This window comes from Nerophis ophidion, linkage group LG08 (genome assembly GCF_033978795.1).
Source record: "Nerophis ophidion isolate RoL-2023_Sa linkage group LG08, RoL_Noph_v1.0, whole genome shotgun sequence".
In the NCBI taxonomy this organism is placed as follows: domain Eukaryota; kingdom Metazoa; phylum Chordata; class Actinopteri; order Syngnathiformes; family Syngnathidae; genus Nerophis; species Nerophis ophidion.
In genome coordinates this window covers 68,040,957-68,067,661 of record NC_084618.1, presented here as the reverse complement: position 1 = coordinate 68,067,661, position 26,705 = coordinate 68,040,957, and the positions used below count along the sequence as shown (strand labels likewise).

The following is a 26,705-nucleotide window of genomic DNA, read 5'->3' as shown; positions in this document are numbered from 1 at the left end:
CAGCGTGAGCAACAGCCCCGCCCCCTGCAGCACACTATTTAAAGCCACCTCCTGTTTGAAGGCTCATTCCCTCTCCAGCAGTCGATCAGAACACATCCTGCTCACGGAGGACACACAGGGAGAGTCGGCATTTGGCACAGGGATTTCAAGGAAGCATCCCACCCACTGGTGGAACCAGGTGAGTCCCAGTGGGCGTGGCCCAGCCAGCCTGACGAGGCCTGAAAGGCCGAAACGCGCGTCGCTGGATGTTTGTCCGCATGTGTCGTCATTGCATTTAACGCCTGTCTCGGATTGCTTGCTTTTCAGGGTCCTTTCAGGGGGTCTCGCTGTGGCGCAGGTGTTCCCGATTCGGATTGCTTAATTGCAGAGTCCTCGGGATGTCCTGCGTTTGGCGGGGGCGTGGCCTAGGCAGACTGTTGAAGGACTGTGCACACTCCTCCCCGCCCACTACCCTTCCCCCGACCCTACCACTAAACCTAACCAGCCCGCGCCTCCAGTCTGCCGTCAATAGGTGGCGCTCTGCCAGTGCGGATCCTCTGGGGGCCTTGTCGGTGAGTACTCTGTTTCATTTGTGCGAGTGTAGTGACGGGGCAACAAGTCATGCCATTGCTTAGACTTGTTTTGACACATTGTTCAACAGGAGGCTAGGTACTTCAAAGCAAACATTTTATTGCTTTGTGCAAACATCCCAATATTCAAGTGGATGTTAGGCTACTATGTGATGCATGTAATTTGTCGAAATGACACATCACATATGTAAGAATTCTTATTTTGGAATTCTTTTGGAAGTCTTCTGACTCCACTGCAGCGTGAGCAACAGCCCCGCCCCCTGCAGCACACTATTTAAAGCCACCTCCTGTTTGAAGGCTCATTCCCTCTCCAGCAGTCGATCAGAACACATCCTGCTCACGGAGGACACACAGGGAGAGTCGGCATTTGGCACAGGGATTTCAAGGAAGCATCCCACCCACTGGTGGAACCAGGTGAGTCCCAGTGGGCGTGGCCCAGCCAGCCTGACGAGGCCTGAAAGGCCGAAACGCGCGTCGCTGGATGTTTGTCCGCATGTGTCGTCATTGCATTTAACGCCTGTCTCGGATTGCTTGCTTTTCAGGGTCCTTTCAGGGGGTCTCGCTGTGGCGCAGGTGTTCCCGATTCGGATTGCTTAATTGCAGAGTCCTCGGGATGTCCTGCGTTTGGCGGGGGCGTGGCCTAGGCAGACTGTTGAAGGACTGTGCACACTCCTCCCCGCCCACTACCCTTCCCCCGACCCTACCACTAAACCTAACCAGCCCGCGCCTCCAGTCTGCCGTCAATAGGTGGCGCTCTGCCAGTGCGGATCCTCTGGGGGCCTTGTCGGTGAGTACTCTGTTTCATTTGTGCGAGTGTAGTGACGGGGCAACAAGTCATGCCATTGCTTAGACTTGTTTTGACACATTGTTCAACAGGAGGCTAGGTACTTCAAAGCAAACATTTTATTGCTTTGTGCAAACATCCCAATATTCAAGTGGATGTTAGGCTACTATGTGATGCATGTAATTTGTCGAAATGACACATCACATATGTAAGAATTCTTATTTTGGAATTCTTTTGGAAGTCTTCTGACTCCACTGCAGCGTGAGCAACAGCCCCGCCCCCTGCAGCACACTATTTAAAGCCACCTCCTGTTTGAAGGCTCATTCCCTCTCCAGCAGTCGATCAGAACACATCCTGCTCACGGAGGACACACAGGGAGAGTCGGCATTTGGCACAGGGATTTCAAGGAAGCATCCCACCCACTGGTGGAACCAGGTGAGTCCCAGTGGGCGTGGCCCAGCCAGCCTGACGAGGCCTGAAAGGCCGAAACGCGCGTCGCTGGATGTTTGTCCGCATGTGTCGTCATTGCATTTAACGCCTGTCTCGGATTGCTTGCTTTTCAGGGTCCTTTCAGGGGGTCTCGCTGTGGCGCAGGTGTTCCCGATTCGGATTGCTTAATTGCAGAGTCCTCGGGATGTCCTGCGTTTGGCGGGGGCGTGGCCTAGGCAGACTGTTGAAGGACTGTGCACACTCCTCCCCGCCCACTACCCTTCCCCCGACCCTACCACTAAACCTAACCAGCCCGCGCCTCCAGTCTGCCGTCAATAGGTGGCGCTCTGCCAGTGCGGATCCTCTGGGGGCCTTGTCGGTGAGTACTCTGTTTCATTTGTGCGAGTGTAGTGACGGGGCAACAAGTCATGCCATTGCTTAGACTTGTTTTGACACATTGTTCAACAGGAGGCTAGGTACTTCAAAGCAAACATTTTATTGCTTTGTGCAAACATCCCAATATTCAAGTGGATGTTAGGCTACTATGTGATGCATGTAATTTGTCGAAATGACACATCACATATGTAAGAATTCTTATTTTGGAATTCTTTTGGAAGTCTTCTGACTCCACTGCAGCGTGAGCAACAGCCCCGCCCCCTGCAGCACACTATTTAAAGCCACCTCCTGTTTGAAGGCTCATTCCCTCTCCAGCAGTCGATCAGAACACATCCTGCTCACGGAGGACACACAGGGAGAGTCGGCATTTGGCACAGGGATTTCAAGGAAGCATCCCACCCACTGGTGGAACCAGGTGAGTCCCAGTGGGCGTGGCCCAGCCAGCCTGACGAGGCCTGAAAGGCCGAAACGCGCGTCGCTGGATGTTTGTCCGCATGTGTCGTCATTGCATTTAACGCCTGTCTCGGATTGCTTGCTTTTCAGGGTCCTTTCAGGGGGTCTCGCTGTGGCGCAGGTGTTCCCGATTCGGATTGCTTAATTGCAGAGTCCTCGGGATGTCCTGCGTTTGGCGGGGGCGTGGCCTAGGCAGACTGTTGAAGGACTGTGCACACTCCTCCCCGCCCACTACCCTTCCCCCGACCCTACCACTAAACCTAACCAGCCCGCGCCTCCAGTCTGCCGTCAATAGGTGGCGCTCTGCCAGTGCGGATCCTCTGGGGGCCTTGTCGGTGAGTACTCTGTTTCATTTGTGCGAGTGTAGTGACGGGGCAACAAGTCATGCCATTGCTTAGACTTGTTTTGACACATTGTTCAACAGGAGGCTAGGTACTTCAAAGCAAACATTTTATTGCTTTGTGCAAACATCCCAATATTCAAGTGGATGTTAGGCTACTATGTGATGCATGTAATTTGTCGAAATGACACATCACATATGTAAGAATTCTTATTTTGGAATTCTTTTGGAAGTCTTCTGACTCCACTGCAGCGTGAGCAACAGCCCCGCCCCCTGCAGCACACTATTTAAAGCCACCTCCTGTTTGAAGGCTCATTCCCTCTCCAGCAGTCGATCAGAACACATCCTGCTCACGGAGGACACACAGGGAGAGTCGGCATTTGGCACAGGGATTTCAAGGAAGCATCCCACCCACTGGTGGAACCAGGTGAGTCCCAGTGGGCGTGGCCCAGCCAGCCTGACGAGGCCTGAAAGGCCGAAACGCGCGTCGCTGGATGTTTGTCCGCATGTGTCGTCATTGCATTTAACGCCTGTCTCGGATTGCTTGCTTTTCAGGGTCCTTTCAGGGGGTCTCGCTGTGGCGCAGGTGTTCCCGATTCGGATTGCTTAATTGCAGAGTCCTCGGGATGTCCTGCGTTTGGCGGGGGCGTGGCCTAGGCAGACTGTTGAAGGACTGTGCACACTCCTCCCCGCCCACTACCCTTCCCCCGACCCTACCACTAAACCTAACCAGCCCGCGCCTCCAGTCTGCCGTCAATAGGTGGCGCTCTGCCAGTGCGGATCCTCTGGGGGCCTTGTCGGTGAGTACTCTGTTTCATTTGTGCGAGTGTAGTGACGGGGCAACAAGTCATGCCATTGCTTAGACTTGTTTTGACACATTGTTCAACAGGAGGCTAGGTACTTCAAAGCAAACATTTTATTGCTTTGTGCAAACATCCCAATATTCAAGTGGATGTTAGGCTACTATGTGATGCATGTAATTTGTCGAAATGACACATCACATATGTAAGAATTCTTATTTTGGAATTCTTTTGGAAGTCTTCTGACTCCACTGCAGCGTGAGCAACAGCCCCGCCCCCTGCAGCACACTATTTAAAGCCACCTCCTGTTTGAAGGCTCATTCCCTCTCCAGCAGTCGATCAGAACACATCCTGCTCACGGAGGACACACAGGGAGAGTCGGCATTTGGCACAGGGATTTCAAGGAAGCATCCCACCCACTGGTGGAACCAGGTGAGTCCCAGTGGGCGTGGCCCAGCCAGCCTGACGAGGCCTGAAAGGCCGAAACGCGCGTCGCTGGATGTTTGTCCGCATGTGTCGTCATTGCATTTAACGCCTGTCTCGGATTGCTTGCTTTTCAGGGTCCTTTCAGGGGGTCTCGCTGTGGCGCAGGTGTTCCCGATTCGGATTGCTTAATTGCAGAGTCCTCGGGATGTCCTGCGTTTGGCGGGGGCGTGGCCTAGGCAGACTGTTGAAGGACTGTGCACACTCCTCCCCGCCCACTACCCTTCCCCCGACCCTACCACTAAACCTAACCAGCCCGCGCCTCCAGTCTGCCGTCAATAGGTGGCGCTCTGCCAGTGCGGATCCTCTGGGGGCCTTGTCGGTGAGTACTCTGTTTCATTTGTGCGAGTGTAGTGACGGGGCAACAAGTCATGCCATTGCTTAGACTTGTTTTGACACATTGTTCAACAGGAGGCTAGGTACTTCAAAGCAAACATTTTATTGCTTTGTGCAAACATCCCAATATTCAAGTGGATGTTAGGCTACTATGTGATGCATGTAATTTGTCGAAATGACACATCACATATGTAAGAATTCTTATTTTGGAATTCTTTTGGAAGTCTTCTGACTCCACTGCAGCGTGAGCAACAGCCCCGCCCCCTGCAGCACACTATTTAAAGCCACCTCCTGTTTGAAGGCTCATTCCCTCTCCAGCAGTCGATCAGAACACATCCTGCTCACGGAGGACACACAGGGAGAGTCGGCATTTGGCACAGGGATTTCAAGGAAGCATCCCACCCACTGGTGGAACCAGGTGAGTCCCAGTGGGCGTGGCCCAGCCAGCCTGACGAGGCCTGAAAGGCCGAAACGCGCGTCGCTGGATGTTTGTCCGCATGTGTCGTCATTGCATTTAACGCCTGTCTCGGATTGCTTGCTTTTCAGGGTCCTTTCAGGGGGTCTCGCTGTGGCGCAGGTGTTCCCGATTCGGATTGCTTAATTGCAGAGTCCTCGGGATGTCCTGCGTTTGGCGGGGGCGTGGCCTAGGCAGACTGTTGAAGGACTGTGCACACTCCTCCCCGCCCACTACCCTTCCCCCGACCCTACCACTAAACCTAACCAGCCCGCGCCTCCAGTCTGCCGTCAATAGGTGGCGCTCTGCCAGTGCGGATCCTCTGGGGGCCTTGTCGGTGAGTACTCTGTTTCATTTGTGCGAGTGTAGTGACGGGGCAACAAGTCATGCCATTGCTTAGACTTGTTTTGACACATTGTTCAACAGGAGGCTAGGTACTTCAAAGCAAACATTTTATTGCTTTGTGCAAACATCCCAATATTCAAGTGGATGTTAGGCTACTATGTGATGCATGTAATTTGTCGAAATGACACATCACATATGTAAGAATTCTTATTTTGGAATTCTTTTGGAAGTCTTCTGACTCCACTGCAGCGTGAGCAACAGCCCCGCCCCCTGCAGCACACTATTTAAAGCCACCTCCTGTTTGAAGGCTCATTCCCTCTCCAGCAGTCGATCAGAACACATCCTGCTCACGGAGGACACACAGGGAGAGTCGGCATTTGGCACAGGGATTTCAAGGAAGCATCCCACCCACTGGTGGAACCAGGTGAGTCCCAGTGGGCGTGGCCCAGCCAGCCTGACGAGGCCTGAAAGGCCGAAACGCGCGTCGCTGGATGTTTGTCCGCATGTGTCGTCATTGCATTTAACGCCTGTCTCGGATTGCTTGCTTTTCAGGGTCCTTTCAGGGGGTCTCGCTGTGGCGCAGGTGTTCCCGATTCGGATTGCTTAATTGCAGAGTCCTCGGGATGTCCTGCGTTTGGCGGGGGCGTGGCCTAGGCAGACTGTTGAAGGACTGTGCACACTCCTCCCCGCCCACTACCCTTCCCCCGACCCTACCACTAAACCTAACCAGCCCGCGCCTCCAGTCTGCCGTCAATAGGTGGCGCTCTGCCAGTGCGGATCCTCTGGGGGCCTTGTCGGTGAGTACTCTGTTTCATTTGTGCGAGTGTAGTGACGGGGCAACAAGTCATGCCATTGCTTAGACTTGTTTTGACACATTGTTCAACAGGAGGCTAGGTACTTCAAAGCAAACATTTTATTGCTTTGTGCAAACATCCCAATATTCAAGTGGATGTTAGGCTACTATGTGATGCATGTAATTTGTCGAAATGACACATCACATATGTAAGAATTCTTATTTTGGAATTCTTTTGGAAGTCTTCTGACTCCACTGCAGCGTGAGCAACAGCCCCGCCCCCTGCAGCACACTATTTAAAGCCACCTCCTGTTTGAAGGCTCATTCCCTCTCCAGCAGTCGATCAGAACACATCCTGCTCACGGAGGACACACAGGGAGAGTCGGCATTTGGCACAGGGATTTCAAGGAAGCATCCCACCCACTGGTGGAACCAGGTGAGTCCCAGTGGGCGTGGCCCAGCCAGCCTGACGAGGCCTGAAAGGCCGAAACGCGCGTCGCTGGATGTTTGTCCGCATGTGTCGTCATTGCATTTAACGCCTGTCTCGGATTGCTTGCTTTTCAGGGTCCTTTCAGGGGGTCTCGCTGTGGCGCAGGTGTTCCCGATTCGGATTGCTTAATTGCAGAGTCCTCGGGATGTCCTGCGTTTGGCGGGGGCGTGGCCTAGGCAGACTGTTGAAGGACTGTGCACACTCCTCCCCGCCCACTACCCTTCCCCCGACCCTACCACTAAACCTAACCAGCCCGCGCCTCCAGTCTGCCGTCAATAGGTGGCGCTCTGCCAGTGCGGATCCTCTGGGGGCCTTGTCGGTGAGTACTCTGTTTCATTTGTGCGAGTGTAGTGACGGGGCAACAAGTCATGCCATTGCTTAGACTTGTTTTGACACATTGTTCAACAGGAGGCTAGGTACTTCAAAGCAAACATTTTATTGCTTTGTGCAAACATCCCAATATTCAAGTGGATGTTAGGCTACTATGTGATGCATGTAATTTGTCGAAATGACACATCACATATGTAAGAATTCTTATTTTGGAATTCTTTTGGAAGTCTTCTGACTCCACTGCAGCGTGAGCAACAGCCCCGCCCCCTGCAGCACACTATTTAAAGCCACCTCCTGTTTGAAGGCTCATTCCCTCTCCAGCAGTCGATCAGAACACATCCTGCTCACGGAGGACACACAGGGAGAGTCGGCATTTGGCACAGGGATTTCAAGGAAGCATCCCACCCACTGGTGGAACCAGGTGAGTCCCAGTGGGCGTGGCCCAGCCAGCCTGACGAGGCCTGAAAGGCCGAAACGCGCGTCGCTGGATGTTTGTCCGCATGTGTCGTCATTGCATTTAACGCCTGTCTCGGATTGCTTGCTTTTCAGGGTCCTTTCAGGGGGTCTCGCTGTGGCGCAGGTGTTCCCGATTCGGATTGCTTAATTGCAGAGTCCTCGGGATGTCCTGCGTTTGGCGGGGGCGTGGCCTAGGCAGACTGTTGAAGGACTGTGCACACTCCTCCCCGCCCACTACCCTTCCCCCGACCCTACCACTAAACCTAACCAGCCCGCGCCTCCAGTCTGCCGTCAATAGGTGGCGCTCTGCCAGTGCGGATCCTCTGGGGGCCTTGTCGGTGAGTACTCTGTTTCATTTGTGCGAGTGTAGTGACGGGGCAACAAGTCATGCCATTGCTTAGACTTGTTTTGACACATTGTTCAACAGGAGGCTAGGTACTTCAAAGCAAACATTTTATTGCTTTGTGCAAACATCCCAATATTCAAGTGGATGTTAGGCTACTATGTGATGCATGTAATTTGTCGAAATGACACATCACATATGTAAGAATTCTTATTTTGGAATTCTTTTGGAAGTCTTCTGACTCCACTGCAGCGTGAGCAACAGCCCCGCCCCCTGCAGCACACTATTTAAAGCCACCTCCTGTTTGAAGGCTCATTCCCTCTCCAGCAGTCGATCAGAACACATCCTGCTCACGGAGGACACACAGGGAGAGTCGGCATTTGGCACAGGGATTTCAAGGAAGCATCCCACCCACTGGTGGAACCAGGTGAGTCCCAGTGGGCGTGGCCCAGCCAGCCTGACGAGGCCTGAAAGGCCGAAACGCGCGTCGCTGGATGTTTGTCCGCATGTGTCGTCATTGCATTTAACGCCTGTCTCGGATTGCTTGCTTTTCAGGGTCCTTTCAGGGGGTCTCGCTGTGGCGCAGGTGTTCCCGATTCGGATTGCTTAATTGCAGAGTCCTCGGGATGTCCTGCGTTTGGCGGGGGCGTGGCCTAGGCAGACTGTTGAAGGACTGTGCACACTCCTCCCCGCCCACTACCCTTCCCCCGACCCTACCACTAAACCTAACCAGCCCGCGCCTCCAGTCTGCCGTCAATAGGTGGCGCTCTGCCAGTGCGGATCCTCTGGGGGCCTTGTCGGTGAGTACTCTGTTTCATTTGTGCGAGTGTAGTGACGGGGCAACAAGTCATGCCATTGCTTAGACTTGTTTTGACACATTGTTCAACAGGAGGCTAGGTACTTCAAAGCAAACATTTTATTGCTTTGTGCAAACATCCCAATATTCAAGTGGATGTTAGGCTACTATGTGATGCATGTAATTTGTCGAAATGACACATCACATATGTAAGAATTCTTATTTTGGAATTCTTTTGGAAGTCTTCTGACTCCACTGCAGCGTGAGCAACAGCCCCGCCCCCTGCAGCACACTATTTAAAGCCACCTCCTGTTTGAAGGCTCATTCCCTCTCCAGCAGTCGATCAGAACACATCCTGCTCACGGAGGACACACAGGGAGAGTCGGCATTTGGCACAGGGATTTCAAGGAAGCATCCCACCCACTGGTGGAACCAGGTGAGTCCCAGTGGGCGTGGCCCAGCCAGCCTGACGAGGCCTGAAAGGCCGAAACGCGCGTCGCTGGATGTTTGTCCGCATGTGTCGTCATTGCATTTAACGCCTGTCTCGGATTGCTTGCTTTTCAGGGTCCTTTCAGGGGGTCTCGCTGTGGCGCAGGTGTTCCCGATTCGGATTGCTTAATTGCAGAGTCCTCGGGATGTCCTGCGTTTGGCGGGGGCGTGGCCTAGGCAGACTGTTGAAGGACTGTGCACACTCCTCCCCGCCCACTACCCTTCCCCCGACCCTACCACTAAACCTAACCAGCCCGCGCCTCCAGTCTGCCGTCAATAGGTGGCGCTCTGCCAGTGCGGATCCTCTGGGGGCCTTGTCGGTGAGTACTCTGTTTCATTTGTGCGAGTGTAGTGACGGGGCAACAAGTCATGCCATTGCTTAGACTTGTTTTGACACATTGTTCAACAGGAGGCTAGGTACTTCAAAGCAAACATTTTATTGCTTTGTGCAAACATCCCAATATTCAAGTGGATGTTAGGCTACTATGTGATGCATGTAATTTGTCGAAATGACACATCACATATGTAAGAATTCTTATTTTGGAATTCTTTTGGAAGTCTTCTGACTCCACTGCAGCGTGAGCAACAGCCCCGCCCCCTGCAGCACACTATTTAAAGCCACCTCCTGTTTGAAGGCTCATTCCCTCTCCAGCAGTCGATCAGAACACATCCTGCTCACGGAGGACACACAGGGAGAGTCGGCATTTGGCACAGGGATTTCAAGGAAGCATCCCACCCACTGGTGGAACCAGGTGAGTCCCAGTGGGCGTGGCCCAGCCAGCCTGACGAGGCCTGAAAGGCCGAAACGCGCGTCGCTGGATGTTTGTCCGCATGTGTCGTCATTGCATTTAACGCCTGTCTCGGATTGCTTGCTTTTCAGGGTCCTTTCAGGGGGTCTCGCTGTGGCGCAGGTGTTCCCGATTCGGATTGCTTAATTGCAGAGTCCTCGGGATGTCCTGCGTTTGGCGGGGGCGTGGCCTAGGCAGACTGTTGAAGGACTGTGCACACTCCTCCCCGCCCACTACCCTTCCCCCGACCCTACCACTAAACCTAACCCTAACCCTAACCCTAACCCTAACCCTAACCCTAACCCTAACCCTAACCCTAACCCTAACCCTAACCCTAACCCTAACCCTAACCCTAACCCTAACCCTAACCCTAACCCTAACCCTAATATGTCGATTTGACGCTTCACATATGTAGGATGTTATTTTGAGAGTCTTTTGACTCCGCTGTAGTTGTGAGCACTAGCCACGCCCACTGCAGCACACTATATAACCTCCTCCATTTGGAGCCCAGGCTCATTCCCTCTCCGGCAGTTCATGAGATACCCTCCTGCCCGAGGACACATAGGGAAGCCGTCTCGACCACGGGGTTTCAAGGAAGCACCCTTTACCCACTGGAGAAGGAGAAGAGCTCCAGTGGGCGTGGCCCAGCCAGCCTGACGAGGCCTGAAAGGCCGAAACGCGCGTCGCTGGATATTATCCGCATGTGTTTGTCACTTCATTTAAAGCCCCGATTCGATTTCTTCCAGGGTCCTTGGGGTGGCCATCGTTCGGCTTGGCGTCGCCTGGACAGGTTGTGATGGAGCGAGCACACCCTCCTCTTCTCTCTTTTCTTTTTTTCACACTCTCTCTCTCTCTATCCCTCTCCCTCTCCTCTCCTAAACCTAACCTTTACTCTCTCCTCTCCTAAACCTAACCTTTACTCTCTCTCTCATCTCACTCTCTCTCTCTCTCTCTCACTCACTCTCTCTCTCTCTCTCTCTCTCTCTCTCTCTCTCTCTCTCTCTATCTCACTCTCTCTCTCTCCTAACCCTAACCCCAACCCCAACCACAAACCTGACACGCCAGTGCCTCCGGCCTTGTTTCGGGTGGCGTCCTGCCTGCGATGATTGTCACTCTGGGTGGCCTGCTCGGTGAGTACAAATCGTTTCACAGTGCGGGTGTCGTGACGTTACAACAAGTCGAACTTTTAGACTTGATTTGAACACATTCCAAATGGAGGGAAAGGTATATCAAAGCAAACATTTTATTGCTTTGGTCAAACATTCCGATAGTCCACGGCGTGTTTGTCCACTATGTGTTGCACATAATATGTCGATTTGACGCTTCACATATGTAGGATGTTATTTTGAGAGTCTTTTGACTCCGCTGTAGTTGTGAGCACTAGCCACGCCCACTGCAGCACACTATATAACCTCCTCCATTTGGAGCCCAGGCTCATTCCCTCTCCGGCAGTTCATGAGATACCCTCCTGCCCGAGGACACATAGGGAAGCCGTCTCGACCACGGGGTTTCAAGGAAGCACCCTTTACCCACTGGAGAAGGAGAAGAGCTCCAGTGGGCGTGGCCCAGCCAGCCTGACGAGGCCTGAAAGGCCGAAACGCGCGTCGCTGGATATTATCCGCATGTGTTTGTCACTTCATTTAAAGCCCCGATTCGATTTCTTCCAGGGTCCTTGGGGTGGCCATCGTTCGGCTTGGCGTCGCCTGGACAGGTTGTGATGGAGCGAGCACACCCTCCTCTTCTCTCTTTTCTTTTTTTCACACTCTCTCTCTCTCTATCCCTCTCCCTCTCCTCTCCTAAACCTAACCTTTACTCTCTCCTCTCCTAAACCTAACCTTTACTCTCTCTCTCATCTCACTCTCTCTCTCTCTCTCTCACTCACTCTCTCTCTCTCTCTCTCTCTCTCTCTCTCTCTCTCTCTCTCTATCTCACTCTCTCTCTCTCCTAACCCTAACCCCAACCCCAACCACAAACCTGACACGCCAGTGCCTCCGGCCTTGTTTCGGGTGGCGTCCTGCCTGCGATGATTGTCACTCTGGGTGGCCTGCTCGGTGAGTACAAATCGTTTCACAGTGCGGGTGTCGTGACGTTACAACAAGTCGAACTTTTAGACTTGATTTGAACACATTCCAAATGGAGGGAAAGGTATATCAAAGCAAACATTTTATTGCTTTGGTCAAACATTCCGATAGTCCACGGCGTGTTTGTCCACTATGTGTTGCACATAATATGTCGATTTGACGCTTTATGTAGGATGTTATTTTGAGAGTCTTTTGACTCCGCTGTAGTTGTGAGCACTAGCCACGCCCACTGCAGCACACTATATAACCTCCTCCATTTGGAGCCCAGGCTCATTCCCTCTCCGGCAGTTCATGAGATACCCTCCTGCCCGAGGACACATAGGGAAGCCGTCTCGACCACGGGGTTTCAAGGAAGCACCCTTTACCCACTGGAGAAGGAGAAGAGCTCCAGTGGGCGTGGCCCAGCCAGCCTGACGAGGCCTGAAAGGCCGAAACGCGCGTCGCTGGATATTATCCGCATGTGTTTGTCACTTCATTTAAAGCCCCGATTCGATTTCTTCCAGGGTCCTTGGGGTGGCCATCGTTCGGCTTGGCGTCGCCTGGACAGGTTGTGATGGAGCGAGCACACCCTCCTCTTCTCTCTTTTCTTTTTTTCACACTCTCTCTCTCTCTATCCCTCTCCCTCTCCTCTCCTAAACCTAACCTTTACTCTCTCCTCTCCTAAACCTAACCTTTACTCTCTCTCTCATCTCACTCTCTCTCTCTCTCTCCTCACTCACTCTCTCTCTCTCTCTCTCTCTCTCTCTCTCTCTCTCTCTCTCTCTATCTCACTCTCTCTCTCTCCTAACCCTAACCCCAACCCCAACCACAAACCTGACACGCCAGTGCCTCCGGCCTTGTTTCGGGTGGCGTCCTGCCTGCGATGATTGTCACTCTGGGTGGCCTGCTCGGTGAGTACAAATCGTTTCACAGTGCGGGTGTCGTGACGTTACAACAAGTCGAACTTTTAGACTTGATTTGAACACATTCCAAATGGAGGGAAAGGTATATCAAAGCAAACATTTTATTGCTTTGGTCAAACATTCCGATAGTCCACGGCGTGTTTGTCCACTATGTGTTGCACATAATATGTCGATTTGACGCTTCACATATGTAGGATGTTATTTTGAGAGTCTTTTGACTCCGCTGTAGTTGTGAGCACTAGCCACGCCCACTGCAGCACACTATATAACCTCCTCCATTTGGAGCCCAGGCTCATTCCCTCTCCGGCAGTTCATGAGATACCCTCCTGCCCGAGGACACATAGGGAAGCCGTCTCGACCACGGGGTTTCAAGGAAGCACCCTTTACCCACTGGAGAAGGAGAAGAGCTCCAGTGGGCGTGGCCCAGCCAGCCTGACGAGGCCTGAAAGGCCGAAACGCGCGTCGCTGGATTATTATCCGCATGTGTTTGTCACTTCATTTAAAGCCCCGATTCGATTTCTTCCAGGGTCCTTGGGGTGGCCATCGTTCGGCTTGGCGTCGCCTGGACAGGTTGTGATGGAGCGAGCACACCCTCCTCTTCTCTCTTTTCTTTTTTTCACACTCTCTCTCTCTCTATCCCTCTCCCTCTCCTCTCCTAAACCTAACCTTTACTCTCTCCTCTCCTAAACCTAACCTTTACTCTCTCTCTCATCTCACTCTCTCTCTCTCTCTCTCACTCACTCTCTCTCTCTCTCTCTCTCTCTCTCTCTCTCTCTCTCTCTCTCTATCTCACTCTCTCTCTCTCCTAACCCTAACCCCAACCCCAACCACAAACCTGACACGCCAGTGCCTCCGGCCTTGTTTCGGGTGGCGTCCTGCCTGCGATGATTGTCACTCTGGGTGGCCTGCTCGGTGAGTACAAATCGTTTCACAGTGCGGGTGTCGTGACGTTACAACAAGTCGAACTTTTAGACTTGATTTGAACACATTCCAAATGGAGGGAAAGGTATATCAAAGCAAACATTTTATTGCTTTGGTCAAACATTCCGATAGTCCACGGCGTGTTTGTCCACTATGTGTTGCACATAATATGTCGATTTGACGCTTCACATATGTAGGATGTTATTTTGAGAGTCTTTTGACTCCGCTGTAGTTGTGAGCACTAGCCACGCCCACTGCAGCACACTATATAACCTCCTCCATTTGGAGCCCAGGCTCATTCCCTCTCCGGCAGTTCATGAGATACCCTCCTGCCCGAGGACACATAGGGAAGCCGTCTCGACCACGGGGTTTCAAGGAAGCACCCTTTACCCACTGGAGAAGGAGAAGAGCTCCAGTGGGCGTGGCCCAGCCAGCCTGACGAGGCCTGAAAGGCCGAAACGCGCGTCGCTGGATATTATCCGCATGTGTTTGTCACTTCATTTAAAGCCCCGATTCGATTTCTTCCAGGGTCCTTGGGGTGGCCATCGTTCGGCTTGGCGTCGCCTGGACAGGTTGTGATGGAGCGAGCACACCCTCCTCTTCTCTCTTTTCTTTTTTTCACACTCTCTCTCTCTCTATCCCTCTCCCTCTCCTCTCCTAAACCTAACCTTTACTCTCTCCTCTCCTAAACCTAACCTTTACTCTCTCTCTCATCTCACTCTCTCTCTCTCTCTCTCACTCACTCTCTCTCTCTCTCTCTCTCTCTCTCTCTCTCTCTCTCTCTCTATCTCACTCTCTCTCTCTCCTAACCCTAACCCCAACCCCAACCACAAACCTGACACGCCAGTGCCTCCGGCCTTGTTTCGGGTGGCGTCCTGCCTGCGATGATTGTCACTCTGGGTGGCCTGCTCGGTGAGTACAAATCGTTTCACAGTGCGGGTGTCATGACGTTACAACAAGTCGAACTTTTAGACTTGATTTGAACACATTCCAAATGGAGGGAAAGGTATATCAAAGCAAACATTTTATTGCTTTGGTCAAACATTCCGATAGTCCACGGCGTGTTTGTCCACTATGTGTTGCACATAATATGTCGATTTGACGCTTCACATATGTAGGATGTTATTTTGAGAGTCTTTTGACTCCGCTGTAGTTGTGAGCACTAGCCACGCCCACTGCAGCACACTATATAACCTCCTCCATTTGGAGCCCAGGCTCATTCCCTCTCCGGCAGTTCATGAGATACCCTCCTGCCCGAGGACACATAGGGAAGCCGTCTCGACCACGGGGTTTCAAGGAAGCACCCTTTACCCACTGGAGAAGGAGAAGAGCTCCAGTGGGCGTGGCCCAGCCAGCCTGACGAGGCCTGAAAGGCCGAAACGCGCGTCGCTGGATATTATCCGCATGTGTTTGTCACTTCATTTAAAGCCCCGATTCGATTTCTTCCAGGGTCCTTGGGGTGGCCATCGTTCGGCTTGGCGTCGCCTGGACAGGTTGTGATGGAGCGAGCACACCCTCCTCTTCTCTCTTTTCTTTTTTTCACACTCTCTCTCTCTCTATCCCTCTCCCTCTCCTCTCCTAAACCTAACCTTTACTCTCTCCTCTCCTAAACCTAACCTTTACTCTCTCTCTCATCTCACTCTCTCTCTCTCTCTCTCACTCACTCTCTCTCTCTCTCTCTCTCTCTCTCTCTCTCTCTCTCTCTCTCTCTATCTCACTCTCTCTCTCTCCTAACCCTAAACCCCAACCCCAACCACAAACCTAACCCTAACCCTAACCCTAACCCTAAACCCTAACCCTAACCCTAACCCTAACAGCCTACCGGAAGAATCCTAGCCTGGGGGATTTGCTGGTTAGAGCTCGGGTTCCCTCCCTTAGAGACCCGCCCCCCACTCGAAGCAATGCTCCCTTTCAGCATATCCCCTGGTTGATCAACCGACACAATGGCAAGGTCTTCCGACCGCTGTGCAGAGGGGACGGGCACACGAAGAATTGTGTGTATGTTATCCTCTGCCAGCGCTGCCAAGTCATGTATGTTGGCGAAACGGGCAACACAATGGCCACCCGTTTTCGCCAACACAAATATAACATTGTCCGGCGGAAGAACACATCCACCCACCTAGTGCAACACTTCATCCGGCACGGGTGGGCTTCTGTCCGGGCGTGCGTGATCCAGGCAGACTCCAAGTGGAGTGTAGGCCAACGCAGGGGGACTGAACGCTCCTGGATCACAAAACTGGGCACCCGCCATCCGGGGGGCCTCAATGAGGCGTGAGTGCGAGCCCGCTGGGCCATAGATGACCGTGCACACCCTTCTTATATTCTTTTTACACTCTTTTATCGCCCTTCCCCCACCCCTACCCTAACCCTAACCGACTCTCCTTTTTCACTCCTAAAACCTACCCGTCTCTCTTTTCTTTACACCTAACACCTACCCATCTCTCCTTCTCTTTATACCTAACCCTAACTCCTAACTCTAACCCTAACCCCAACCCCAACCCCAACCCTAACCCTAACCCTAACCCTAACCCTTCAGAGCAGTAAAGAGGGCCTCGAGGCCACCAGGAAGTCCTCCCGCCTGGTGCAAATCCGATGAAACCTTAAAAGTTGGGATTTCACCAACCCAGCTAACGTGTGCTTTGGGTGGAAGCTGCTCTTATAAAGGAGTGCGTGAGTGTCGGTCTCCTAGAAGAACACCCGAATGTCCAAGTTGTGACTGTTTAAAAGTCAGGGACCCTTGAATGTCGTGGTGCCCAAAAAGTCGACGGAGGGTTAGGGTTAGGGTTAGGGTTAGGGTTAGGGTTAGGGTAACCCTAACCCTAACCCTAACCCTTGGGATTGGGTTTAGTGTTAGGGTTGGGGTTGGGGTTGGGGTTGGGTTGGGGTTAGGGTTAGGGTTGGGGGTGGGTTGGGGTTGGGGTTAGGGTTAGGGTTAGGAGTTAGGGTTAGGTTTAAAGAGAAGGAGAGATGGGTAGTTTTAGGTGTAAAAAAAGAGAGACGGGTAAGTTTTAGGAGTGAAGGAGGAGAGTCGGTTAGGGTTAGGGTAAGGGGTGGGGGAAGGGGCGATAAAAGAGTGTAAAAAAGAATATAAGAAGGGTGTGCACGGTCCGTCTATGGCCCAGCGGGCTCGCACTCACGCCTCATTGAGGCCCCCCGGATGTCTGGTCCCCAACTTTGTGATCCACAGGCGTTCGACACGCTTCCGTTGGGCCACACTCCATCTGGCGTCGGTCTGGACAACGCACACCCGAACAGAAGTCCACCCGTGCCGGATAGGGTTAGGGTTAGGGTTAGGGTTAGGGTTAGGGTTGGGGGTTAGGGTTTGGGTTAGGGTTGGGGTTGGGTTAGGGTTAGGGTTAGGGTTTAGGGTTTGGGTTAGGGTTAGGATTCGGGTTAGGGTTAGGGTTGGGGTTGGGGTTAGGGTTAGGGTTAGGGTTGGGGTTGGGGTTAGGGTTAGGATTAGGGTTAGGATTGGGGTTATGGTAAAAACCATAAAAGAAAAATGGGTAGGGTTAGGAAGGAAAGGGGGGTGGGGGGATATATAAGAAAAAATAAAATAAAAAGGGAAGTAAAAAAAGGAATGTGCCCTGTCCATCAACAGTCCTATGGCTCCCCCTCATACCTCGTTGAGGCCTACTGGATACTTGGTGCCCAAGTTCGTGATCCAGATGTGCTCCGCCCTCCGACGTTGGGCGAGGCTCCATCTGGGGTTCGCTTCGACGACAGTAGCCCGGACGGCAGACCACCCGTGTCGGACAAAATGCCGGACCAGGTGAGTATTGGTGTTTTTGCGTCTAACGATGTTGTACTTATGTTGGGCGAATCTCCTAGCTAAGGTATTGCCCGTCTCGCCCACGTACATATTGCCACATCGTTGACAGCGAATGACATAAACACAATTTTGTGTATGTAGTCCGCCACGACACAGTGGTTGGAAAACCTTGCGGTTCTGGGGGTTCACAAACCACGGCGCGTGTCGGACAAGGGCGTCCCTCTGAGCGGAGGGTGGGTCTCCCAGTGGGCTGACCCTGGCCCTGACCAACATATCATTCAAGTTGGGGTTCTTCCGGTAGGCCGGTACCACATAGTGCCCCTGCAGCCTCCCGCTACTCTCCGAGAATGTACGGAAATGGGTTTTGACTTTTCTCACGACCCTGACGGCCGAAGGAGAGTAGGTGGTGATAAGAGGAATCATGTCCGTACCAGGAGGAGGTCCCTTCGGGTCCAGGAAGACCCTCAACTGTCTTCTGAGGAAGGACCTGGAATAGCCCCTCCTCTTCAGAGCAGTAAAGATGGTCTTCGCGGCCACCAGGAAATCCTCCTGCCTAGTACAAATACGATGAAACCTCAGGAGTTGGGATTTCACCAGCCCCGCAAATGTGTGCTTGGGGTGGAAGCTGCTTTTGTAAAGGAGCGCATGGGTGTCCGTCTCCTTGAAGAACACTTTTATGTCCAAAAGTTGCGTTTTAGCAAAATTCGGACCCTTGAATGTCGTGGTGTCCAAAAAGTCGACGGATGTGTGACTCGTGGTCGACTTGATGGTGATGTTTTTATTGTGCGTGTTGAGCGTGTTTAAAAACACCCCAGATGTCATCCAGGTACCGAAAATAATGTTCGGGACGTTTTGGGCAAGAGGCCAAAGCAGATGTCTCCCACTCTGCCATAAAAATGTTGGCATACGCAGGTGCAAATTTCTTGCCCATAGCAGTGCCCTTAATTTGGAGGTAGAAACGACCATCGAACTCAAAATCGTTTCTCCTCAAATTAATATCAAGGAGCTCCAAGAGCTCCTTCTCAGGCCTGCTGACGTCACGATACCTGTGGAAGACATTTTTAGGGTTTAGGGTTTAGGGTTTGGGTTAGGGTTGGGGTTGGGTTAGGGTTAGGGTTAGGGTTAGGGTTTAGGGTTTGGGTTAGGATTCGGGTTAGGGTTAGGGTTGGGGTTGGGGTTAGGGTTGGGGTTGGGGTTAGGGTTAGGGTTGGGGTTGGGGTTGGGGTTAGGTTTGGGGTTAGGAGTTAGGGTTAGGTATAAAGAGAAGGAGAGATGGGTAGGTGTTAGGTGTAAAGAAAAGAGAGATGGGTATAGGGTTAGGGTTAGGGTTGGGGTTGGGGTTGGGGTTAGGGTTAGAGTTAGGAGTTAGGGTTAGGTATAAAGAGAAGGAGAGATGGGTAGGTGTTAGGTGTAAAGAAAAGAGAGACGGGTAGGTTTTAGGAGTGAAAAAGGAGAGTCGGTTAGGGTTAGGGTAAAGGGTGGGGGAAGGGCGATAAAAGAGTGTAAAAAAGAATATAAGAAGGGTGTGCACGGTCCATCTATGGTCCAGCGGGCTCGCACTCACGCCTCATTGAGGCCCCCCGGATGGCGGGTGCCCAGTTTTGTGATCCAGGAGCGTTCAGTCCCCCTGCGTTGGCCTACACTCCACTTGGAGTCGGCCTGGATCACGCACGCCCGGACAGAAGCCCACCCGTGCCGGATGAAGTGTTGCACTAGGTGGGTGGATGTGTTCTTCCGCCGGACAATATTGTATTTGTGTTGGCGAAAACGGGTGGCCATTGTGTTACCCGTTTCGCCAACATACATGACTTGGCAGCGCTGGCAGAGGATAACATACACACAATTCTTCGTGTGCCCGTCCCCTCTGCACAGCGGTCGGAAGACCTTGCCATTGTGTCGGTTGATCAACCAGGGGATATGCTGAAAGGGAGCATTGCTTCGAGTGGGGGGCGGGTCTCTAAGGGAGGGAACCCGAGCTCTAACCAGCAAATCCCCCAGGCTAGGATTCTTCCGGTAGGCTGAGACCAAATAGTGTTGTTGAAGATTCCCGCTTTTGTCAACAAAATCCCTGAAGTTTTGTTTCACCATTCTGGACACCTGCACCGCCGCAGGTGAGAATGTGGTGATGAATGGGATCATAGAATCGCCGAGGGGGGGCTTTTTTGGGTCAAGGAAGCACCTGAACTGTCTCCTGAGGAAGGTTAGGGTTAGGGTTAGGGTTAGGGTTGGGGTTGGGGTTGGGGTTAGGGTTAGAGTTAGGAGTTAGGGTTAGGTATAAAGAGAAGGAGAGATGGGTAGGTGTTAGGTGTAAAGAAAAGAGAGATGGGTAGGTTTTAGGAGTGAAAAAGGAGAGTGGTTAGGGTTAGGGTAAGGGGTGGGGGAAGGGCGATAAAAGAGTGTAAAAAAGAATAAAAGAGGGGTGTGCACGGTCCGTCTATGGCCCAGCGGGCTCGCACTCACGCCTCATTGAGGCCCCCCGGATGTCTGGTCCCCAACTTTGTGATCCACAGGCGTTCGGCCCGCTTTCGTTGGGCCACACTCCATCTGGCGTCAGTCTGGACAACGCACACCCGAACAGAAGTCCACCCGTGCCGGATAAAATGCTGCACCAGGGTTAGGGTTAGGGTTAGGGTTAGGGTTAGGGATTAGGGTTAGGGTTAGGGTTTAGGTTTAGGGTTAGGGTTGGGGGTGGGGTTAGGGTTTAGGGTTAGGGTTTAGGTTTAGGGTTAGGGTTGGGGTTAGGGTTAGGGTTGGGGGTGGGGTTAGGGTTAGGGTTGGGGGTGGGTTAGGGTTTAGGGTTAGAGTTTAGGGTTAGGGTTGGGGTTAGGTTTGTGGTTGGGGGTGGGGTTAGGGTTAGGGTTGGGGTTAGGGTTTAGGGTTAGGGTTTAGGGTTAGGGTTAGGGTTGGTGTTGGGGTTAGGGTTTAGGGTTAGGTTTAGGTTTAGGGTTAGGGTTGGGGTTAGGGTTGGGGTTAGGGTTTAGGGTTAGGTTTGTGGTTGGGGTTAGGGTTGGGGTTGGGGTTAGGTTTTTGGGTAGGTTTTAGGAGTAGAAAAAGGAGATGGGTAGGGTTAGGGGAAGGGGGCATGGGGGGTAGAAAAAAATAAAGAAGGGAAGTAAGAAGGGAATGTGTACTGTCCGTCGACAATCCTACAGCCTCCAGCTCAAACCTCATTGAGGCCACCCGGGTACCTGGTGCCAAGTTTAGTGATCCAGAGGTGCTCGGCTCTAAGACGTTGAGCCAGGCTCCATCTCGGATCCATTTGCACAACTGTTACCCGCACGGAAGACCACCCGTGTCGGATAAAGTGCTGAACCAGGTGCGTGTTGGTGTTTTCGTGCCTAACGATGTTGTGCTTGTGTTGGGCGAATCTCCCGACCAGGGTATTGCCCGTCTCACCTACATACATCTCGCCACATCGTTGGCATTTGATAACGTACACACAGTTTTTGGTGTGACGGCCGCCACGGCACAGTGGTTGGAAAACCTTGCGGCTATGGGGATTCACCAACCACTGTGAGTGGCGGACAAGGGCGTCCCTCCGAGTGGAGGGCGGGTTTTTCATGGAGCTGACCCTGGCCCTGACCAGCATATCACTCAAGTTAGGGTTCTTGCGGTAGGCCGGCACCACATAATGCTCCGGCAGCCTCCCACTACTCTCCACAAAAGTCCAGAAGTTGTCTTTGACAATCCTGGCGACTCGTACGGTCGAAGGAGAGTAGGTGGTGATGAAAGGGATCATGGTTGTCCCAGGGGGGGTCTCCCCGGGTCCAAGAAGACCCTCAACTGTCGTCTGAGGAAGGACCTGGAATAGCCCCTCCCCTTCAGAGCAGTAAAGAGGGCCCTCGAGGCCACCAGGAAGTCCTCCCGCCTGGTGCAAATCCGATGAAACCTTAAAAGTTGGGATTTCACCAACCCAGCTAACGTGTGCTTTGGGTGGAAGCTGCTCTTATAAAGGAGTGCGTGAGTGTCGGTCTCCTAGAAGAACACCCGAATGTCCAAGTTGTGACTGTTTAAAAAGTCAGGACCCTTGAATGTCGTGGTGCCCAAAAAGTCGACGGAGGTGTTGCTCGTGGTCGACTTAATGGTGATGTTAGGGTTATGAGTATTGAGCGTGGTCAAAAACACGTCAAACTCCTCCCTAGAGTGTGTCCAGACGCCCCAGATGTCATCGAGGTACCGAAAATAGTGGAGAGGACGTTTTGGGCAGATGGCTAAGACAGAAGTCTCCCACTCTGCCATAAATATATTGGCATACGCCGGAGCAAATTTCTTGCCCATAGCAGTGCCCTTAATTTGGAGGTAGAAACGACCATCGAACTCAAAATCGTTTCTCCTCAAATTAATGTCAAGGAGCTGTAGTAGCTCCTTTTCAGGCCTGCTGACGTCCCGGTACCTATAGAAGACGTTTTTGACAGCCTGAATACCCTCATCAATATCTATGTTCGTATACAGGCTGCCAATGTCAATAGTAAATAAGATTGACTCTGGGGGAATGTGCACACTCTTGATTTTATCTATAAAATCATAAGTATCTCTGAGGTAGCTGTCGTGGAGAACGGAGAGTGGCGTTAAATAGTAGTCGATGAACTCTGCCGTTCTGTATGTTTCGCTCCCGCAGTCAGACACAATGGGCCGGCCCGGAGGGATCTCGTGGGGCTTGCTCCACTTGTCTGGCTCCTTGTGTATTTTAGGGAGCATGTAAAATCTGCGGGTTCGGGGATCCAGCTCCCCCAAGAGATACTGTTTTTGTTTATCATTAATACATTTTTTAAGTAGAAGATTATGAACAATCTTTTCTACCATGGGGATGGTATGGGGATAAATAGGTTCCGACAGTGGTGAATAATAAGTGGTGTCACTCAACTGTCGCGAGCCCTCCCATATATATTGTGATCTGTCAAAAATGACAACAGCGCTCCCCTTATCCGCTGGTTTGATCCCAATATGTTTGTTATTTTTCAGACTATCAAGAGCCTCAACTTCTCCACGTGTCAAATTGCGGGGGACCACAGGTGCACAGCCCGAGCCGAACAATGGACGCTCATCAGCATGGACCAGAGCCTGAAACTCCGGAGGCAAAAGTCCAGGTGAGGGCTCCCAGTCGGAGCGGGCTGTGAAGGGTCTGGGCTTGAGAGTGTCCTGTTTCTCATAGAACACTGCAAGTTTGACACATCTATGGTAGTGCTGGAGGTCAAATTTCAATTGATGGTGCCAGTCACCACTGATGTTAGTAGAAGGGATGAAGTTGAGGTCCTTGTTAAGGAGGGAGACCTGTGAGGGGGTTGGCGTAAAATTACAGGCCAAATTAATTACATTCTTATTACCCCCCCGAACGGTCGGGATTATGGGGACCCCAAGTTTAAATGGCTAAGCCAATCCCTGAGCATGGACTTGGCCGTTTCCCTGGTCCAATGAATGTGGTCTACTTGGGTCTCAAAGTCCCGGTCGTCAGCTGCTCGAGGTTCCTTTTCTGTTCCTCGGGCAATAATGCCGAATAATTCACCAGGGGAATTATGACTTGGGCATGTGGGAACCTAGCCGCGGCTGCCCTAAGTGCACCTTGGAGCTGCTTTAAAGTCGTCTCCTTCACCTTTTGCTCACGATTGTTGAGCCCAAACGCTAATACCAGCATGTCTACCTGGACAGTAACTTTGGCCTTTAACAGGATGGCCTCCGCGTGGCGGAAGTTGGCCCCCGGGTAACTGTCAATTTGGAGGTCAGGTGTGTGAAAGGGTGGTAAAAGGGCGAGATTGGAGTCGCCGATCAACAAGACCCTCTTGTTGACCAGCACCTTCCAATCCACCATTTTTTTAAGTGTGTTGATGTGTCTAGTGGGTTTGTTAGGGGGTGCACGATTAACATCCTGTACTGTTTGATCTACACTTTGAGACACAGAGGGAACAGTTGGAGAATCTGGGACAGGGGGTTCCTGTCGTGTCACCTTTTTTGGCAGCCCCGGGAAAAGATGGGACCAATCCGGAGGCGTGTGAGGAGGAGGAGAGGACGGAGTTGAATGATGTCGCCCAGGCTCTTCTTGCAAAGGTGAGTCTGGATAGTCAACAAGAGGGGTCACCGGGGAAGTAGACTCACGTGATGACTGTTGTCGTACTTCCTGGTGTGGTGATGCCTCCTCGTCCGTGTACCAGGTGACCTGGGACAAGCCAGGGGGCGTGGCCGGGTTTGGTGAGGGCCGAAGCAGAGGCTGTGGGACCCGTGTTTGTTCTTTGTCCTGGAGGTCGATCAGCAGGGCTTCCAAGGATCTGGTGGACTCCTGTGGTGAGTTCTGGATGTCCTGGGTCAAGCTGGGGGTATCCTGTTGTTGATCCTCCCTGTATACCATCACTACAGCCTCACGTCTTGGAGGAGCGCTCGGAGGGGGCGTTGTGGGGCGTGCAGGAGGAGGCTGGCTGGACGGGTCCTCCTGGATGGTGTCGTCCGCGGGCCTGCTGCACCGGTTGATGTGTCGTGTCACTCTCTGCTCTTTGGGTGGCTCAGCAACTGGAGGAGCGGGTGACAGGCGGGGGAAGCTGATGGGGGTCACCTGTGTTGGAGGGCCCGCCTCCCGTTGCGCCACAAGAGACCAGTCTGGGCAGATGGCGTCGGTGCTGGTGGCCACCGAGACCCGGGTGAAAACCTGTGCAGGAGGATCTCCTGATGGTACCACATGAGGGGCCCGGTCTCGGCCGACGGGGTCCGTGTTGGTGCCCGCCGATACCAAAACAGTGGTCTGCCGTGGTGGTGGCGGCGGAGGTCGGGCAGGGAGCCCCACCTCATGGAGGTCCGCGAAGGCCGAGAGGATCTGTGCCTCGGCCAACCGGAGAGTGTCCCCCAGAAGTCTGCGCCCCAGATGTTTCCTGGCCCATGTAGAGGCCGTCTGGAAGGCGGTTCTCCATTCTTGACCAATAAAATTTTTTATTTTGGCCATTTCAAGATCCAGTGCTTTTTTATAATGATCTCTTAATGTCCCCATCGTTGAAGATACCCAATTTTTGGCATTGAACTTGATCCATCCCTGCGTCTCTGGATTATTAACTGCAGGTTTAATCATAGCGTTACAGCCATGAAATTCTAAGTTAATTATTATTTGCAAAAAAAAAAAATCAAGTTTATGAGTTTGAACATCAAATATGTTGCCTTTGTAGCATATTCAACTGAATATGGGGTGGAAAAAATTTGCAAATCATTGTATTCCGTTTATATTTACATCTAACACAATTTCCCAACTCATATGGAAACGGAGTGTGTGTGTGTGTATATACATACATATATATATATATATATATATATATATATATATATATATATATATATATATATATATATATATATACATACACATATATATATATGTATATATATATATATACATACACACACACACACACATATATATATATATATATATATATTTATATGTATTGGGGCGGCATGGCCTAGTGCAGGGGTCAGCAACCCAAAATGTTGAAAAAGCCACATTAGACCAAAAATACAAAAACAAATCTGTAAGGAGCCGCAAAAAAATAGAAGCCATATTACATACAGATAGTGTGTTTTGAGATATACATTGAATTATGAGGACTGAAAGGAAACTAAATTAGCTCAAATATAGCTACAAATGAGGCATCATAATGCAATATGTACATACAGCTAGCCTAAATAGCATGTTAGCATCGATTAGCTTGCAGTAATGGAGTGACCAAATATGTCTGATTATCACTCCACACAAGTCAATAACATCAACAAAACTCACCTTTGTGCATTCATGCACAACATTAAAAGTTTGTTGGACAAAATGAGACAGAAAAAAAAGTGGCATAAAACACGTCTTAGAAAGTCGGAGAAAGTTGTACATGTAAGCAAACTAGGGTGAGTTCAAGGACCGCCAAAATGAGTAGGACAAAACGTCGCTCACCAAATACTCGAATCAGTGAACAGGTTTAATACAAACAGTGTGCTTTATTGCAATTAGGGAGGTTTGTCATGTTTGTCCTCCTACAGAAACCAAATTAAAACAAAAAATATATTTTTTACCCCTCATCATTTCCATTTTTCATACATTTTTGAAAAAGCTCCAGAGAGCCACTAGGGCGACGATAAAGAGCCGCAGGTTGCCGACCCCTGGCATAGTGGGTAGAGTGGCCGTGCCAGAGGGAGGGTTGCAGGTTCGCTCCCCGCCTCTTGACATCCAAATTGCTGCCGTTGTGTCCTTGGGCAGGACACTTCACCCTTGCCCCCGGTGCCGCTCACACAGTGAATGAATGATGAATGATGAATGAATGATAGGTGGCGGTCCGAGGGGCCGTAGGCACAAACTGGCAGCCTTCCTTCTGTCAGTCTACACCAGGGCAGCTGTGGCTACAAATGTAGCTTACCACTAGCAGGTGTGAATAAATGATGGCTTCCCATTTCTCTGTGAGCGCTTTGAGTATCTAATAATAGAAAAGCGTGATATAAACTCTAGTCCACTAATATTATTATTATATGACCCATCTTTTCTTGCCTCTAATTGGCATGTCCGTAATGTTTCACAGTGATTTTCCTCGTACGTATGGATGTTCTTTTTCATCCAGGTCATTGTATTTTCTACGTATTTAAAGCTACCTCGCTCCATGGGTCTAAAAATAGCTGAGCTACGGGAATCGTTCCTTGTACAAAAAGTAGTGAAGCTACCAATAATCTACCGTGAACATGTATTTAAGCTGCATGTAGCTCGTTAATGGCCATCACTGTTCATTAGTATGAGTACTTTACTGGAACAACCCTACTGAGTACAAATGCAACTCCCACAACCCACATCCGCGTTTAGCACATTATTCAGTAAACACAGATAACTAATTGACACCTTTTATAACCATGTCAGATATCATTTGATGCTCCTGATGAGATTTTATCTACAAGTTCCAAAGGTTAATTATTGCCGGTGTTGATAAATGCCCCATCAAAGGTCATCACAATCTCTATCGCCCTGCAACACACAAACACCACACGCAAACACACCCGTGGAAAATGTCTCAATGGAGTGGGGTTGACTCCTCAAATGTTTAGATCAAATGATTGAAAGGAAACTCTTCCATGTATCTCCACAGGGAGTGTCAGTGCTGACACGCACGCACACACACACACACACACACACACACACACACACATATGCACAC

At 51.4% G+C, this 26,705-nt stretch overlaps 1 protein-coding gene across 1 annotated transcript; it reads left to right on the top strand.

Moving 5' to 3' along the window:
* The first annotated feature begins 22,515 nt into the window (after nucleotides 1-22,515).
* Nucleotides 22,516-24,474, top strand: LOC133557116 (uncharacterized). Its single transcript, XM_061907363.1, has 4 exons — nucleotides 22,516-22,637; nucleotides 23,446-23,592; nucleotides 23,697-23,826; nucleotides 23,899-24,474. The coding sequence occupies exons 1-4, from the start codon at nucleotides 22,584-22,586 to the stop codon at nucleotides 24,216-24,218; spliced, it is 651 nt and encodes a 216-aa protein (XP_061763347.1). The 5' UTR covers nucleotides 22,516-22,583; the 3' UTR covers nucleotides 24,219-24,474.
* The last annotated feature ends 2,231 nt before the right edge of the window (nucleotides 24,475-26,705 follow it).